This window comes from Vidua macroura, chromosome 28 (genome assembly GCF_024509145.1).
Source record: "Vidua macroura isolate BioBank_ID:100142 chromosome 28, ASM2450914v1, whole genome shotgun sequence".
Taxonomy (NCBI): domain Eukaryota; kingdom Metazoa; phylum Chordata; class Aves; order Passeriformes; family Viduidae; genus Vidua; species Vidua macroura.
In genome coordinates, this window is record NC_071598.1 from 1,970,842 (window position 1) to 1,987,032 (window position 16,191).

A 16,191-nucleotide genomic window follows, 5' to 3' on the forward strand; every position below is an offset into this window, starting at 1 on the left:
CAGGTGAACATTCCCAGTTCCCTCAGCCTTTCCTCCCAGCAGAGCTGCTCCATCTCCCATTCACCACAACCAAACCTTCCCCCACACCCCACAATCTCCTTCCAAACCCCCATTTTCCATTTCACACAGCTCAGACAGAAATAATTCCTCTCCTTTCCCTCCTCCCCAGTGCCAGTGACTGTTTTTAGACCCAGACAATTTCCCCCACTCCACCCACGGGCACGGACTGGAGGCCTATCCTGAATTCCTACAAAAACCCCACAAACGACACCTGGGAATGCCTATCCCAGCCCTGGAACCCTGCCCTGGGACCCAGCAGGGCCCATCATCAAAGCTCAGCTCAGAGTGAGGCACAGACTAATTCAGAATTGCTTACGAGCTGAATGAAGAAAGAACTGAACGAAGGAAGAATTCCCAAAATCCAGGGAACGTTGCTTACAACCACCAAACTGAGGGGCAAACCGGGACAAAACCGGGGCAAAACTGGGCCAAAACTTCCCCGTGGCAGCAGGAGGGGCTGGAGGGTGCCAGCGAGCCCCCTGGGGTGTGGCACCCACCGGTGGCAGTCGTGCCACACCCAGGCGTGGCGGCCGTTCTTGGGCCGGAAGTCGGACTGGCCGTTGTTGTGGATCTGGGAGGAGAAGCGCAGCAGGCGCCGGTAGCCCGAGGTCAGCGAGGTGTTGTGGGCTGAGCTGGCCAGGCAGTTCTCCTCCAGGGCACACTGCAGCAGGAACATGGGCCTGTCCTCCAGGTAGGCCGTCTGCTCCACCAGCTCCGCGTTCAGCACCAGGTCAGGGGCGGCTGGAGTGAGGAATGGGTGGTTCAAATTAGATAAAATCACCCCAAAAGTGGCTGCTGGAGGTGCAGGATGGTCCTGCCACTGAATGCTGAGACTCACTCAATGCTAATCAGAGAGTCATGGAATGACCTGACATGGAATGCTGATCAGACTCAATGCTAATCAGAGAGTCATGGAATGACCTGACATGGAATGCTGATCAGAGACACTCAATGCTAATCAGAGAGTCATGGAATGACCTGACATGGAATGCTGATCAGAGACACTCAATGCTAATCAGAGAGTCATGGAATGACCTGACATGGAATGCTGATCAGAGTCACTCAATGCTAATCAGAGGGCCATGGAATGGTTTGGCTGGGAAGGGGTTTTAAGGATCAGCCACTTCCAGCCCCAACACCTCCCACCATCCCAGGTTGCTCCAAGCCCTGTCCAGCTTGGCCTTGGACATTTCCAGGGATGGGGCAGTCACAGCTTCTATAGGGAATCCATTCCAGCCCTTCCCCACCCTCCCAGGGAAGGATTTCTCCTGAATAGCCAATCTAATTCTTTTCTGCAGGAAAAGCCTGGCAGGGAACAATTCACTATATGGGAATATGGACCTTAAATCCCATCCCATTCCGCCCCCTGCCATGGGCAGGGACACTTTCCACAATCCCAGCTCACTCCAAGCTGGCCTTGGACACTTCCAGGAATGGGGCAGGCACAGCTCCTCTGGGAATTCCATCCCAGCCCTTCACCACTCTCAGAAAGAACAATTTCTCCTGAGTATCCAAATTAATCCTACTCTGAGTTTGAGTAGGAAAAGCCTGGGGGGGGGGGAACCATTCACCATAAGGGAATAGTTGACCTTAAATCCCATCCCATCCCATGGATCCCATCCCATGAATCCTATCTCATCCCACCCCACCCTGGGCAGGGACACCTTCCACAATCCCAGCTGGCCTTGAACACTTCCAGGGATGGGGCAGCCACAGCCAGAACCTCTCTGGGGGTTACAATTCAGCGCTGTTTTGACGTATCCAGGTCACCCCATTGCTCCTGCACATCCCTCACGCCAAGGTGGATAAATCCCGAGTTACTCACTCTCCGAGCAGGACACGCCGGCCCCGAAGCGTCCCCCTCCCCTGGGGCAGGACACGTGGGGCCCGTCGTGCCGGCAGTGGGACAGGGACATCTCTGTCCCCGAGCACTTGACCCCGCTCATGACCACGTCGTCGGCGCTGACGTCCCCGTGCCAGTACCACGTTTCCTGGGCAAAAAAAAAAGGCAGGAAAAGGCATTTCACACATTCCTTGGGGTTTAGTGGCTCTTAGGGGAATATTTACCTGCCTAAAATGTGGATTCTCCCACCAGGGAAGATCAGGGCATGACCCCACATTATCCAGGAGGATCTTGCCAAAGGATGCTGGAGCAGGGGACTCAGGGAAGCAGAACTTTTGTCACCGAATCCTTAAAAACCTTGAATCCCATCCAGTCCCACCCCATGTCACGGGCAGGGACACCTCTCACTATCCCAGGTTGCTTCAACCTGGTTTTGGGCACTTCCAGGGATCCAGGGGCAGCCAGAGCTTCTCTGGGAATTCCATCCCAGGATCTCACCACTGTTCCAGGGAAGAATTTATTCCCAGTATCCCATCTAACTCTGTCCTCTGGCAGTGGGAAGCCATTCCCCCTTGTCCCATCATTCCAGTTCCTGATGAAAGTTCCGCTTCTCTATCATCCCCCAGTTTTACAAAACTCATGGGAATGACACAATGTCAACTCCCAAACCCCAAAACCTGGGAGAAGGGGAGGGAAGAAAGAACCTAAAAAAATCTGATGAGATCTATCCGTGTCCAAGCTGGGAGCAGTTTCCAGGAAAAGAAACCCCTGGTGTCCCACGGCTCCCGTTGCCCCCGGCTGTTTGGGAAGGCTGGGAGCACACAGGGCTGCCCTGTTCTGCACACTGGGGCTTTATGCTCCCGGAGCTGGGGCAGCATAAGAGCCTTTTCTGTTCCAAATTCCAGCAGCCTCAGCTCAGGGAAAAAATGCCTTTTCCTCGCTGGACTCTCAGGGTTGTGTCAACAGAGCCAGGCAGTTGGAAAGGCCACGCTCAGGGATGTGGAGATCCTCAGCTCCCGGGGTTTGATGGGGGGAAATCAGCTGGAGGAAGCAGCTGGAGCAGGGAGTGGCTCCAGCAGCACGTGGGCAGCTCCAGCCTCCTTCCTGCTGGGTGTCCAAGCCCTGAGTGTCCCCCGAGGACCTGCAGATCCCTCCCTGGCCATGGAGAATGGCTGGGATTTGTCCATGAGCCCAGGGTGGCAGAGGTCATGGAATGGTTTGGATTGCTCATCCCATGGGCAGGGACACTTTCCATCATCCCAGGTTGCTCCAAATCCTGTCCAGCCTGGCCTTGGACACTCCCAGGGTGGGGCAGAACTGAGGTGTCATTCCTGGCCGTGCAGAAGCAGGGAGGGTTTGGGGCAGGACAGGAGCAGGGAATACCAGCAGTTCATGGAGCTGCATCCAGCCACGCTGCTCAGGGATGCACTGGAGCCTCTACAGGAGCAGAATTCCCATTTTTTCAGGAGACCTGACACCAGTTTGAACCTGAGCTCTGCATTTCAGGAGGGACAAGAACCTGCATGCAGCCACCAGCCCAAGCAGGGGTTGGGGAATGTTGGGAAACTTGAGCTGTGAGAGAATTCAGGGAAGCAGAAGGTTTGTCACCAAATCCTTAAAAACCTTAAAACCCATCCAGTGACACCTTCCATTATCCCAGGTTGCTCCAAGCTGGCCTTGAACACTTCCAGGGATGGGACAACCACAGCTCCTCTGGGAATTCCATCCCAGGAGCTCACCACAGCCCCAGGGCAGAATTTATTCCCAATATTCCATCCAACTCTGCCCTCTGGCAGTAGGAAGCCATTCCCCCTTATCCCATCATTCCAGTTCCTGATGAAGTTCCCTCACTTCTTATCATCCACAGCTCCTTCTGCTCCAAATCCCCACCTCCATGGCCGTTGTACAATGAGATTTCACCCTCAAGGCTTTTCCAGCTCAACCCTTGAAGCTCCTTTTGGAATGACCCTTCCTCCTTCTTCTAGCACGCCCAACACACATCCCTTGAGATTTCACCCTCAGGGCTTTTCCAGCTCAACCCTTGAAGTTCCTTTTGGAATGACCCTTCCTCCTTCTTCCAGCACGCCCAACCCACATCCCTTGAGATTTCACCCTCAGGGCTTTTCCAGCTCAACCCTTGAAGTTCCTTTTGGAATGACCCTTCCTCCTCGTCCAGCACCCCCAACCCACCCAGGCCAGGTAGGGGTGGGACAGGGGCTCACCTGGAAGGCGTGGCTGGCAAAGCCCAGCCCCAGCTGCCGGCACACCACCATGGCCTCCACGGTGCCCCAGTTGTGGCTGCAGACCGTGCCCCACCTCAGGGTGCCGTTGCGCTCGGCCAGCACCTCCACACGGCCCTCGTAGGGGTTGCGGCCCCCGCTCAGGCGAAGCTGCAGGACACAGAACCCCTAAGTCCACAGCAAACTTCCAAGGGAAAGGGCAACAGGTGGGGAAGAAGGTTTTGTTCCCCCAAAATTTTGGAATCATTGGATATCCCCAGAGGGAAGTGACCCGGGTGCTGCAGAGCAGAAAACTCCCCCTTTAGCACAGAGCTGGAGAAACCCTGGTGAGGGATTTCCCTCCCACAGAGGGAATTCTGACTGGCAAAAAGGAGAACTGTGGGGATTGAGCTGTAGGGATTCACAAATTATGACCTTTTGACTGGCTCTTTGTGCTGGAATCTGCTTCCAGTCAAGGCCTGACATTCCTGACATAGAACTGGGACATTGACACGTTGGCTGTGAATAAAACACCCACAGGGTGGATGAGGAGTCAGGAAAAGATGAACACATTCCCAAAGCTTTCATGGGGAAAGTGACTCAGGGAGCTCGGGTGCAGCACCGTGTCCCATCCTTGTGTGGGATCAGGAGGGGCTCCTCAAGGGGAAGGCACTGGGAAACCATCCAGGAATGGAGGAGCACTCGGAGTCTCCTCAGGGCTTGAGCTCAGGGAGTTCAGCTCTTCTCCCACTTTGGCAGGGGATGGCCCAGCCAAGCCTGGCAGCTCAATAGGTTGGATCAGCTGCAGGAATTCCCAGGAAAAGCTGCCCTTCCCTGCTCCTTTAGACCTTTAGAAGGAGCACTCAGAGGAATCTGTGTCTGGTTCATGCAGTTAGCACAGAACCATGGAATGGCTGGGCTGGAAAAGGTTGAAAATTGGGTTAAAAATCACCTTGTGCCACGCCCTCCCACGGGCAGGGACCTTCCACCATCCCAAGTTGCTCCAAACCCCATCCAACCTGGCCTTCCTCATTTTCAGGACTCTGAGACGAGTCCAGAGGAGCTCAAAACCCACATGAAATGGAACCCTCATCCCCATTTCCCCTCCTTCTTTAGTTAAAACCTGAATTAAACACTTATGGCTTGGGTGAAATGATTCCTGCCCAGAATTCCCACCCCAAATTCCCTCACACCTGGATCTCTTGGCTCCTCACCTGGTTCTGGAAGCCCATGGCTGGCACGTTGCACCTCACAGCAGCATCTTCCTCGTGGTTGCAGCCCTGGGACTCGGTGTTGAACTTGCAGTCCGTGACCGACTTCTCAAAGCCCGTGCAGTCGATCTCGTTCAGGTGGATGGGACCCATTCCTTGGGGAAAAAAAAATAGAGGGAAAAGTCCTTTTGTGTGGTGAGGGAATACCTCAGCAGGTTGTGAACACCACAGGGACCTCCAGCATTCCAAACTTGGAAAAAAAATCCGCTGTTATTTTTGTAAAAATAAAACAAAAAAATCTGGAAAATTATTGTTAATAATTTCAATTTTTTTCAAATTCAAAACTTGGGAAAAATCCACTGGTTTTTTTTTTGTAAAAATAAAACAAAAGATCTGCAAAATTATTGTTAATAATTTCAATTTTTTTCCAGTATTCTCTGCGACTCAAGCGTGCAAGAATCCCAGGAAAAACCAAGTTTCCACTGTTTCATAATTTACAGACTTGAGCTGCAGGGATTCACAAATCATGACCTTTTGGCTGGGTCTTTGTGCTGGAATCTGCTTCCAGTCAAGGCCTGACATTCCTGACATAGAACTGGGACATGGACACGTTGGCTGTGAATAAAACATCCACAGGGTGGATGAGGAGTCAGGAAAAGAAATCTGGGGCAGGTGGAGGATTCTGGCACTGAGGGAAACAGCAGAGAACGACTGCAGAGAATGGGCTCGAGGTGCTGGCAGAAAAATGGAATAATTTGGGTCTTTCCAAGATGAGCAGCAGCAGAAAATTGGAATTTCCATCAGAAAAGCATGGAAGGGAATGATCCTCCTGCAAAACTCAGCTGCTGCTTCCAAAACTGGTTAGAAAGAACAACAAGGCAGAGATTGAATGTATTTGGTTTCATTTCACCCACAATTTATTAATGGGGTTTGGGCAACTTGGCCTGCCCTGTGTCCACCCCTCACACCACAGCTGGACAGGGTGGGAGGCCATTCCTGGGGGAGACTGCTCAGGATGGGAATCTTGTCCTTTTTTTGACTCTTTCTCATTAAAATCCTGTTTGTGGTTCCCATCTGGAGCTGGCAGCGCTTCCCGGCCATTCTGCAGCCACCAAAGGGCTGAGGGGGAGGAAAGCCTCGACCAGAACTGGAGGGAGAAGCTCCAGGAATGCAGGAGGGAGCCAGGCCAACATTCCCAGCCTGGCAAAGCCATTCCAGTGGGATGACAAGGATGACAAAGATGACAAAGGACAAGGACAGGGCCTCTCTGAGCCAGAGAACCCTGGCAGGGCTGCTCTTCTTGGGGAAATTATGGCACATGAGGGCACAGAAATGGAGCCAAAATATGTTGAAATGGGAGGAAAATTGTATTTCCTCCCCTGCCATTGCACTTAAAAAACCCCAGGCCTGTCCATCCAACATTTGCCTTCACCTACTCCTTGGAGTTTAATTCCACGTTCTCCCTCCCAGGATATCAACACTTCCATGAGCTCTGGGCTCAGTGTCTCCTCCTCTTGTGGAAATAAGGGAGAATTGTTTAATCTGGGTCTATTAAAGGTGGATAAATCCTCCTCCCACACCCTGAGCTCTGTGGAAGGCACTGCTCTCCCACTTTGTCTTAACTTTCTCTTCCTCCAGGCAGCACTGACACAACCAGAGGACACAGCCTCAAGCTGCACCAAGGGAAATAGAGGTTGGATATTAGGAAGAAGTTTTTACAGAAAGAGTGATAAAGTTCTGGAATGTCCTGCCCGGGGAGGTGGTGGAGCCACCATCCGTGGGTGTGTTTAACAAAGCCTGGGTGTGGCACTGGGTGCCAGGGTTTAGCTGAGGTGCTGGGGCTGGGTTGGACTCGATCTTGAAGGTCTCTTCCATCTGTGATTCTGTGAATTCTGTGAATTCTGTGAATTCTGTGAACTGGGACTCCCAGTTCAGCCACTGGGAGCTGATTTAGCCTGTGAAATCCAACCTCCCATTCCCACGGGGAGGCTGCTCCTTCAAAGCACCCTCATCACCCTCAAACCCCAAATTCCTCCAAAGCACCCTCAGAAACCCCAAATTCCCTGGGAAGCAGCTGGAACAGAATGAAGTGTAAACAGGGACACAGCGTGGAGAGCTTGGAGAGCTCCCTGTGCATCCAGGGCCAAAAAAATTCTCCTTTTCCAACCAAAACGTGACACTCTGGCTGCTGGAGGGACATCACCCATCCCAAGGGACACTCCTGACAGAGAGCACTGATGGATGAGCAGAAGGGAAAGGGGAAAAAAATGGAAAGGGAAGCGTGTGGGAATGCAGAGGGAGATTCCAGGCTGTGGGATCCGGCAGGAACAGCGCGTTCCACGTTCTCCTCCCTCACGTGGCAGCCCCGGGGTGATGAAGCTGTTTCCTACATCCCCTTAAACACATCAGCAAATTCCAGCCCGCCACAAAGAGGGTTTTTGGCAAATCCAGTGGATTTGGTCAAGTTTTAAAGCTTCCCAGACTCAGGACACCCACGTGTTTGTTCCTTCTCTCCCCTTCTCTAAGCTGAAGGAATTTCCCCCATTCCTTTATTCTCAAATTTCCCCCCATTCCTTTATTCTCACAACAAAGATTTGGTGTCATTTTTCTTTTGTGGTTATTCTCACAACAAGGGCTTGGTGTAATTTTTTTTTTTACTCTCACAACAAGGGTTTGGTGTTTTTTGTTTTTTTTTTTTTTAATTCTCCCAAGGGTTTGGCATCTTTTTTTTGTTATTCTCACAACAAGGACTTGATGTCTTTTTTTGGTTATTCCAACAAGGGTATGGTGTCTTTTTTGTTTGTTTGTTTGTTTTGGTTATTTTCACAACAAGGCTGGGTTTGAAGGGGTTTAGTTTAAATTTTTTAAACCCACAAAAGGGTTTGGATTAAATTTTTAAAGTTTTATTCTCACAACAAGGGTTTGCTGTATTTTTTTTTTTTTTTTTTTTTTTGGGTGTGGGAATCACCAGATGGTTTCAGTTCACCTTTGACCACTTTTTGGGATTTAAACCAACTCCCAAAGACAGGAAATCCAAACCCAAACCTGGCTCTGAGCTGTTCAAATGCCCTTCTATTTATAATGAGCTAAATTACTGTCCTGCTCTTAAATTGGAGTGTTTGAAGTCTGACTCCAGGACTTATTTTTTTGCCAGGAACCTTCTAGTAATGCATTACATCATGGTGTGGTTCTGGAGAACTCAAAGGGAATTTCAGAGCAGCAGACGAGATAATTAAGAATTAATTACTGGAACAATTATGAGCTGTTGAGAATTAATTACTGGGATGCTGAGTTTGACCTTTTGCTCAGGAACGGCTGCCTGAGCAAAAGGTCAAACTCATCATCCCCAGGCTTTTTCTCAGGGGATCTTTTTAAGTCACAGAATTCCAGTCTGGCCCCAAGAGACTTATTAAGGTTAGGGAAGAAATTCCTGGTCCTCAAATTGAACATCCCAAAAATCCGCCGTGCCCTGAATTATGGGATGTTCCTGGGGGTGGAACATTCCTTAATTCAGGGCACCAGTGAAAGGAATGAGGGATTTGTCTTTACAAACAAGCTGTGGGTCTGCTGATAAATAAAATTGGATCCTGAGAGATGAAAGAAACAATGGGAGGAACCATCAATTCCATAGGAATTCCAGTGATTGACACAAGGAAAAGACAAAGGGGGGGATACATTAGAAGGGGGTCTGTATTAGGTGATTTGGGAAATCTGAACCTCTCAAGTACCTCAGCCAATGGGGAATGAGAGAGGGAAATTAGGGTTAAAAGGAGTCTGCGTCCTCCAAAAATTTGAGAGACTCCCTGGCCTCTCCCTTTATTCCAATAAAGTTCCAGGAGTGCTCTGTCTTCTTTTTGGGCATAAACCTCTGGTGTTTAGGGATGAGTTTGGTGTCTGGAGTTTGGGGATGAGTTTGGTTTCTGAAGTTTGGGGATGAGTTTGGTTTCTGGTGTTTGGGGATGAGTTTGGTTTCTGGTGTTTGGGGATGAGTTTGGTTTCTGGAGTTTGGGGATGAGTTTGGTGTCTGGAGTTTGGGGATGAATTTGGTGTCTGGTGTTTGGGGATGAGTTTGGTTTCTGGTGTTTGGGGATGAATTTGGTGTCTGGTGTTTGGGGATGAGTTTGGTTTCTGGAGTTTGGGGATGAATTTGGTGTCTGGTGTTTGGGGATGAGTTTGGTTTCTGGTGTTTGGGGATGAGTTTGGTGTCTGGAGTTTGGGGATGAGTTTGGTGTTTGGAGTTTGGGGATGAGTTTGGTTTCTGGAGTTTGGGGATGAGTTTGGTGTCTGGTGTTTGGGGATGAGTTTGGTGCCTGGTGTTTGGGGATGAATTTTCCTGACACCAGGGCTCCCTGGGGCTGTGGTGGAGCTCACCTTGGCCCAGCCTGGCTCCCGTGATGGCCTCCTTGGCGCTGCCAAAGCCCAGCTCCCGGCACACCACGCTGGCCGACACCAGGTTCCAGTTGTCGTCGCACACCGTGCCCCACTCCCCGTTCTTGAGCACCTCCACGCGGCCTTCCCCCGTGTTGGCTCCTCCTTTCAGCCTCACCAGGGGTTGCTGCAAGAGACAGACACAGGAGCAGTGATCCTGTTTGGGTTTTGCCTTTGTTATAAATACAGAATTCAAAGAATGACTGGGTTGGAAGAGACTTCAAGATCATCAAGTCCAACCCAGCCCCGACACCTCAACAAAACCCTGGCACCCAGTGCCACACCCAGGCTTTGTTAAACACACCCAGGGATGGTGGCTCCACCACCTCCCCAGGCAGCCATTCCAGAACTTTATCACTCTTTCTGTAAAAAACTTTTTCCTCATATCCAACCTCTATTTCCCTTGGGGCAGCTCGAGGCTGTGTCCTGGTTCTGTCAGTTCCTGGAGGAAGAGCCCAGCCCCAGCTGAGCACAGCCACCTCTCAGGAGCTGTGGAGAGTGCTGAGGTCAGCCCTGAGTGTCACGCTCCGACACGAAATAACTCACACACGCACGTTAGATGTAAAAGAGGGAAAAGAGAGCAAAAGCAGGGAACTTTGTTTCTGACCTTGTCATATTTAGAATTCTAAAAGTTACAGTGGATTGGAGGATGAAATTGCCGCCTCTCTCGCTACACTGGTTAAACTAACAGTCTTAATTTTCTCCTTCCACAAAGAAGAATGTAAAACAATCATTATTTACGTGAACAGTGTGAGAAACTCTAGTAGAAATATGTAAATATTAGAAGCTATAGAAAACTTTTAGAAGAACTTTAAAGCTTTTAAAATAACAGGGCGACACCCTGAGTCTCCTTTTCTTCAGGCTAAACACCCCCAGCTCCCTCAGTTGTTCCTCACAGGGCTTACATATTATATTGTTGGCTTTTTGCAAATATTAAGATGAATGCTATGTGTGTAATGTTAAAATAACTTTACTTTTATTTCTACTATTATCTCTACAACTCCCTGTGAGCTAACTTTTGTGGACATCTTTCCATAACTGCTCCTGAAGGCCTTCAAATAAAGATCATCTTGTATATTACCCCCTTACTGAAATTGTCTCGAGCTTCCTTTCCAGGTTGGGAAAAAGGCAACAGTGGGGTCACTTCCACCTTTTACAGGGGTTATTTATGGAAATCAGGGTCTAAAAATGATCATAGGATCACCTGAGACACCTTAAAAAACCCATCACACAATTCCAATGCCTAGAAGTCCTGGATGAAAGGAGATTTTTATCTGCAAAGATTTTGGTGAGCACGGATTTGTTTCTCACACCTCACGTGTGGACAGAGAATAAAAAACCCCATCCCAGGTGCTTGGATTTAGAAGCATTTTTCCATCCCGGAAAAAAATGGAAAAAACCCCATTTCTTGTATTCCTTGGGAGCCTTGCAGGAGGGTTGGGAATGGCCCTGAGCCCACCAGTGCCCAGCTCTCACCCCTGGCTGCCCTAAAGAGGTTTATTTGCTGTTCACACCTCCAGCCCAGGCTCCTGGCTTAATCCAGGACCAAACTTGAGCTCAAGCCCTATAAAACCTGCCTGAGTGCTCAGTTCTGACCAATAAGAATACATAAACAATATATAATAAATAATAATGAAAAAAAAAAAGTGGAATAAAAAATCTGGCATTTGCAGTCAGAAATGAAATACCCAGCTGAGTGGCAGCTCCAGTTCCACTCATTTCTGGGTTTATAATATTTAGTTTTTATCTGTTAATCACCCACTCCTCTCTCCAGTGCCAAGCAGGGAGCGGCCAATTCCTGCTGCAGCCGAGAGCCGGCTTGAGGTGGTGAGAGCAAAGCTTTAGGTTTGGGAACACCAAAAATCCTTCGCTTTTCCGACCGGGATCATGCCTGGAGCTTTTCCTCCAGGCTGGGGTCACACCAAGGACACACAGAGCCTAAACAAAGGCTTAAGGAATTACTTGGCAGCGCGTGCGGCTCGGGAGATTAACAGTGATTTACAAAACCTTTCACCTCCCAGGCCTAAATCCTGCAAGCTCTGATGCAAGGAAGAGCCTGGAATCCAGGCAGGAATTGCATTATTCCCACCAATAATTATTCCTATTATTGGCACCTGGGAAGAGCCCGGAGACCATCCCCCCAAAAACCACCCAGGACGAGCCACAAAATCCAAATTTTCACAGTTTCACAAATCCACAAAATTCTCCAGTGAGAAGCCTCCATGATTCCCCCTCTATCCCAAGGCTGCAGCTGGAAAATTTCCCTTGGCACTCCCTGAGCCCGTGTTTGCTGCTTGTTAAGCTGTCCTCTCCTAGCCCCTGACACTGGGAACGACCAATTCCAGCCTTGTTTTCCAACATTTTTGCATCTCCTGGCACTTTTATTCCCCGCTCAGCGCTCTCCTCCTCGCTAGACTAAACAAACCCAGCTTTCCAAGCTCCCTGTGTTTTCCCAGTCTCCCCCCAGGGCATTTCCTCGCTGTGGACATGGAGGTAGAGGAAATGCCAGCTGATTTCCACAGGGTAATTCCAACAGAATTCCAGAGCCTGTGGAACAGCACAGCCGGGCACGAGTTCAGCTGGCTCAGACTGAGCAGCTCCAACAGGAACGTGACCCAGGGATTTCCTCACTCCTCTCTCCCAGCTTTGCCAGCTGCCCTGGGAGCTGTTCTCCCACCCTTTGGAGGAAAGAACCTGGAATTTAGGAGGGTGGGAGCTCAGCTGGGCGCATAGGGAGGTGGGAATTGCAGAGGGGACATTGTGGGAGTTGGTGGTGAACGTTACACCCGTTTCCTGCTCTAACTGGAAGCTGGATGGGATATTGGGAAGAAATTCCTCACTGTGAGGCAAGGGGCTGGATGGAATTCCAGGTCTTGAGAAGCTGTGGCTGCTCAAGACCTGGAAATGTCCCAGGCTGGGATGGATGGGGCTTGGAGCAACCTGGGATTGTGGAAGGTGTCCCTGCCCATGGCAGGGGTGGAATGGGGTGGACTTTGAGCTCCCTTCCAACCCAAACCATCCCATAATTCTGTTTTTGCATCTGTCAGTGCACTGGATGCTGCAGGAACTGCCCTAACTCTGGGAATCTGCTAGGCAGGAAGGCCTGGAGGGACAAGACACAGGGAATGGCTTCCCACTGCCAGAGGGAAGGGTTAGATGGGATGTTGGGAAGGAATTCTTCCCTGGAACAGTGGTGAGGTCCTGGGATGGAATTCCCACAGAAGCTCTGGCTGCCCCTGGATCCCTGGAAGCACCCAAGGCCAGGTTGGAACAAGCCCAGCAGAAGGTGTCCTGCCCATGGCTGGGCGTGGGATCAGATGGTTTTTAAGGCTTTTCCAACCCATTTTGGGGCTGCTCCCTGCTCACCTCCTGCCTGAAGGCCTTCCGGAAGCCGCTGTGGCTGCTGGGGGCGAAGGCACGGCCGGGCACGCAGCTGACGACCGCGGGCATCCCGTTGTCACAGCTGCTGTTCTTCCCAGTGCCCGTCAGGTGGTTTCCCAGTTTGCAGCTGGAAATGTGAGCCTCGTTCCCGCTGCAGTCCATGGAGTAAGCCCAGTAGTGCTGCTTCCTTCTGCTGGCAAACATCCTGAAAGGAGTTAAGGAGAAGGGGAGAAGTTAGGGATCCGTGAACAAATGGATTTTGCTAAATTTTGGGAGGAAAAATGCCCTGGGATGAAGTGAGGATTGGACAGGATTATTTGGAGGCTGATCCGTTCATCCACACCATGACTCTGTTGGAGTGTCACTTAAAAACATGGAATCATTCAGGTTGGAAAAGACCTCCAAGGTCATCAAGTCTTTAAAGGAAATAAATCCCTGCAAGAACTAAAAAGTGTGAGTAGGAATCAAAGGTGCAGCTGCAGCAAATGACATTCCCAGGAGTGCAGATCCCATCCCAGGCAGGGACAGAGATCAGCTAATTCCAAACGGACAAAGAGGATTTGTGCAGATAACTGGGCTGGAGAGCCCCCCCAGAAAACCTTCCCCTTTTGCTGACCAGCAGCTATCAGCTGGGATTGGGAAAAATCCAAAGCCTCTCTGAGTCTGTGTTAACAACCCGAGAGCAATTTCCGAGAGCACGAGCGATTCCCCTGCTGACTTGTTCACAGCAGAGCAGCTTGGCAGCAGCTCCTGCTTCTCGCTCCCAAACTTCCTGGAGCTGCTCCAGGCACTCCTGAGCAGGAAGGGGCACGTGTGATAAACTGGGAAGGGAAGGGATCCAGCTCCATCTTAACTGGGAGGCTGCTGGAGTGGAGAGGAATGGAAATATGGGACAGGTCAGCCTCAAAAAGGAGTTAAAGACAGGGAAGGCTCAGGGGAGCCCACGCCCTGCTGGGATCTCCACGTGGCTCTGTGGGATCCCGGTGCTGCTCCTCCTTCCAGGAATCTCTGCCACGCAGAGCCAGGATCAGGGATTAGCTGTGATAAATGGCACAGCGAGGTGGGTGGAATCTGGGGAGAAAAAGCAGCAGTTCTGCTTTGCTGGAGCATAGAGAGCCTGGGGAGCAGCTGGAGAGGGGCGAAGAGCCTTTCTGAGGGGGCTTTTGGGGACTCCACTGAGCAGGTCCAGGCTTTCCCAGGTTTTTTCCCTTTAGGATTTAGATTTTGCAGGGTCAGAGATGTTTGAGGGGACGCTCTTATCCCCTGTGCTCACTGAGCTCTGCTGCCCAGCTCAGCATTTCTCCAGGCTCTCCTGGCTCCCAGCCTCTCACTAATCCTTCCTGGAACCCGATCTCCCTGGGCTGAGGTTGGGGATGGATCCAGCCAGGCTGGAGAGGGAGCTGCAACTGCATCCCATGATGCTGGAAAAGGATGGAGCAGGGCTGAGATCCATCCCAGGGAACAGCAGCAGGAGGACCCTGCCTGTCCTGTGGGGAAAAGAGCTGTCAGAACCCACCTCTGGCACAGCAGAGCCGTCAGGGACTCCCCGAATCGAGAAAATAGGGATGGGAAAATAGGAAGAGAGTTAAAAATTTTTAAATAAACCCAGGAAGGATGCAATACAAAGCAGCCACTTCCCAGCTGTGCTCAGGACAGAAGGGAGGACCTGAAGGAGCATTTTCATCCTTCACAGACAAGTCCAGAGAGCTCCATGAACTCCAGAGCAGACAAGAACCAGCCTGACTTAGGGAAGCAGGGATGGGGATGCCTTAGAATAGCAAACAATGACCTCATCCTGGAAATTTCATGAGGCATCAACATCTGGATGGAATTAACAGCCCTCGGGAGACTGGGGAGAAATAAAGCCCCACCTCGTGTCCCCAGACTGAATCTATGTAAAAAAAAGCAGAATTCAGCTGATCTTTGCAGCCAGAAACTCAGGGCTCTGCTGATGTTTCGTTTTTAACACAAAAGGGTCCAGCTGGGATCAGTGGGAGCTCAGGGTGATGCTGCTCAGGTCAGAGGTGGGAATGAACATTCCTGCTGGGAGAGTTCGGCCAATTCCAGGTCAAGCTGGAATTCAAACTTCTACTGGTGAGGAGAGAGGGATTTTCATCCCAGAAAAGCTTTAAACAAAGCACCAGCAGAGCTCTGGTGGTTAAGGAGCACTCAGGATATTCCACGATTCCATGACTTGGGGAGCAGAGAACAAATCATTGCGCACAAACTCCAGGAAAATTCGCCCAAATCCCACTGAGCAGAGGCTGGGGAGCTCCTCCTCGGGGCTGTGAGCAGAGCTTTCAACCCTTGGGAAATTCCTGAAGTTATCAAGGTGCTGCCTTCAGCCTCAGGGAGGAGGGAGGGAAGCCAGGCCTGCCAAAGCCCTTCAGATCCCAGATTTTCCAGGGAAAAGCAAACCAGGAGGGCTCCTACTACAAACACTGAAGTGATGAGCTGCCCAGCACCTCTGACTGGGTTTGTAGCGGGGTGAGCAGACTGGTTCAATCAGGAGTAGCTGTTTGATCCTGGAGCCATTTCTTTGTCAAGTCACAAAGACTTCAAAAAGCCATCAGGTCCATCTCTCTGATCCCAAATTTCTCCTCTCTCCATCAGCAAAATGCATTAAATTCTGCTTTCCCAGCCAGAGCAGGAACTGGCAGGAGGAGTTACAGCAGTTCCTATATAAAAGCCACTGTGAGGAATGAACAAGACCAGGGACTCAGCTTTAGATTTGTTTCATTTCCGAACATAAATTGTGCTGTCAGCTCCAGAGTTACAGTCAGGAATAAACCCCTGGCAGCAGGACAACGATGAACTCACTTGTTTTCTTTTGAGCAAGATCCATCTGCAAATCATTTCACCTCCCAGCACTGTGCAGGAGCAGAGCTGGGCAGGCAGGGCTGAGACTGGGGGCAGTGGGATGTGGGGGATGTGGAAGGGGCAGCCTTGGCCAGCAGAAACCTGATCCCAGCTTTTCTCCCAGCTGCAGAGTAGGAGTGGGGAAGGATCTGCTCCAGGGAGAAGGGGATTCTCAAATTAAAGGGAGGAA

At 50.7% G+C, this 16,191-nt stretch overlaps 1 protein-coding gene across 2 annotated transcripts in view; it reads right to left on the minus strand.

The window, feature by feature from the left end:
- LOXL2 (lysyl oxidase like 2) overlaps positions 1–16,191 on the minus strand; it is a 63,712-nt gene that overhangs the window by 12,813 nt on the left and 34,708 nt on the right. For both annotated transcript variants that reach the window (XM_054000640.1, XM_054000639.1), the window contains 6 exons: positions 13,128–13,347; positions 9,705–9,888; positions 5,337–5,488; positions 4,126–4,293; positions 1,886–2,051; positions 558–801 (listed from right to left, as the gene is read on the minus strand). In XM_054000640.1, coding sequence (XP_053856615.1) covers positions 558–801; positions 1,886–2,051; positions 4,126–4,293; positions 5,337–5,488; positions 9,705–9,888; positions 13,128–13,347 — 1,134 coding nt within the window. The remainder of the gene's footprint in view (positions 1–557; positions 802–1,885; positions 2,052–4,125; positions 4,294–5,336; positions 5,489–9,704; positions 9,889–13,127; positions 13,348–16,191) is intronic.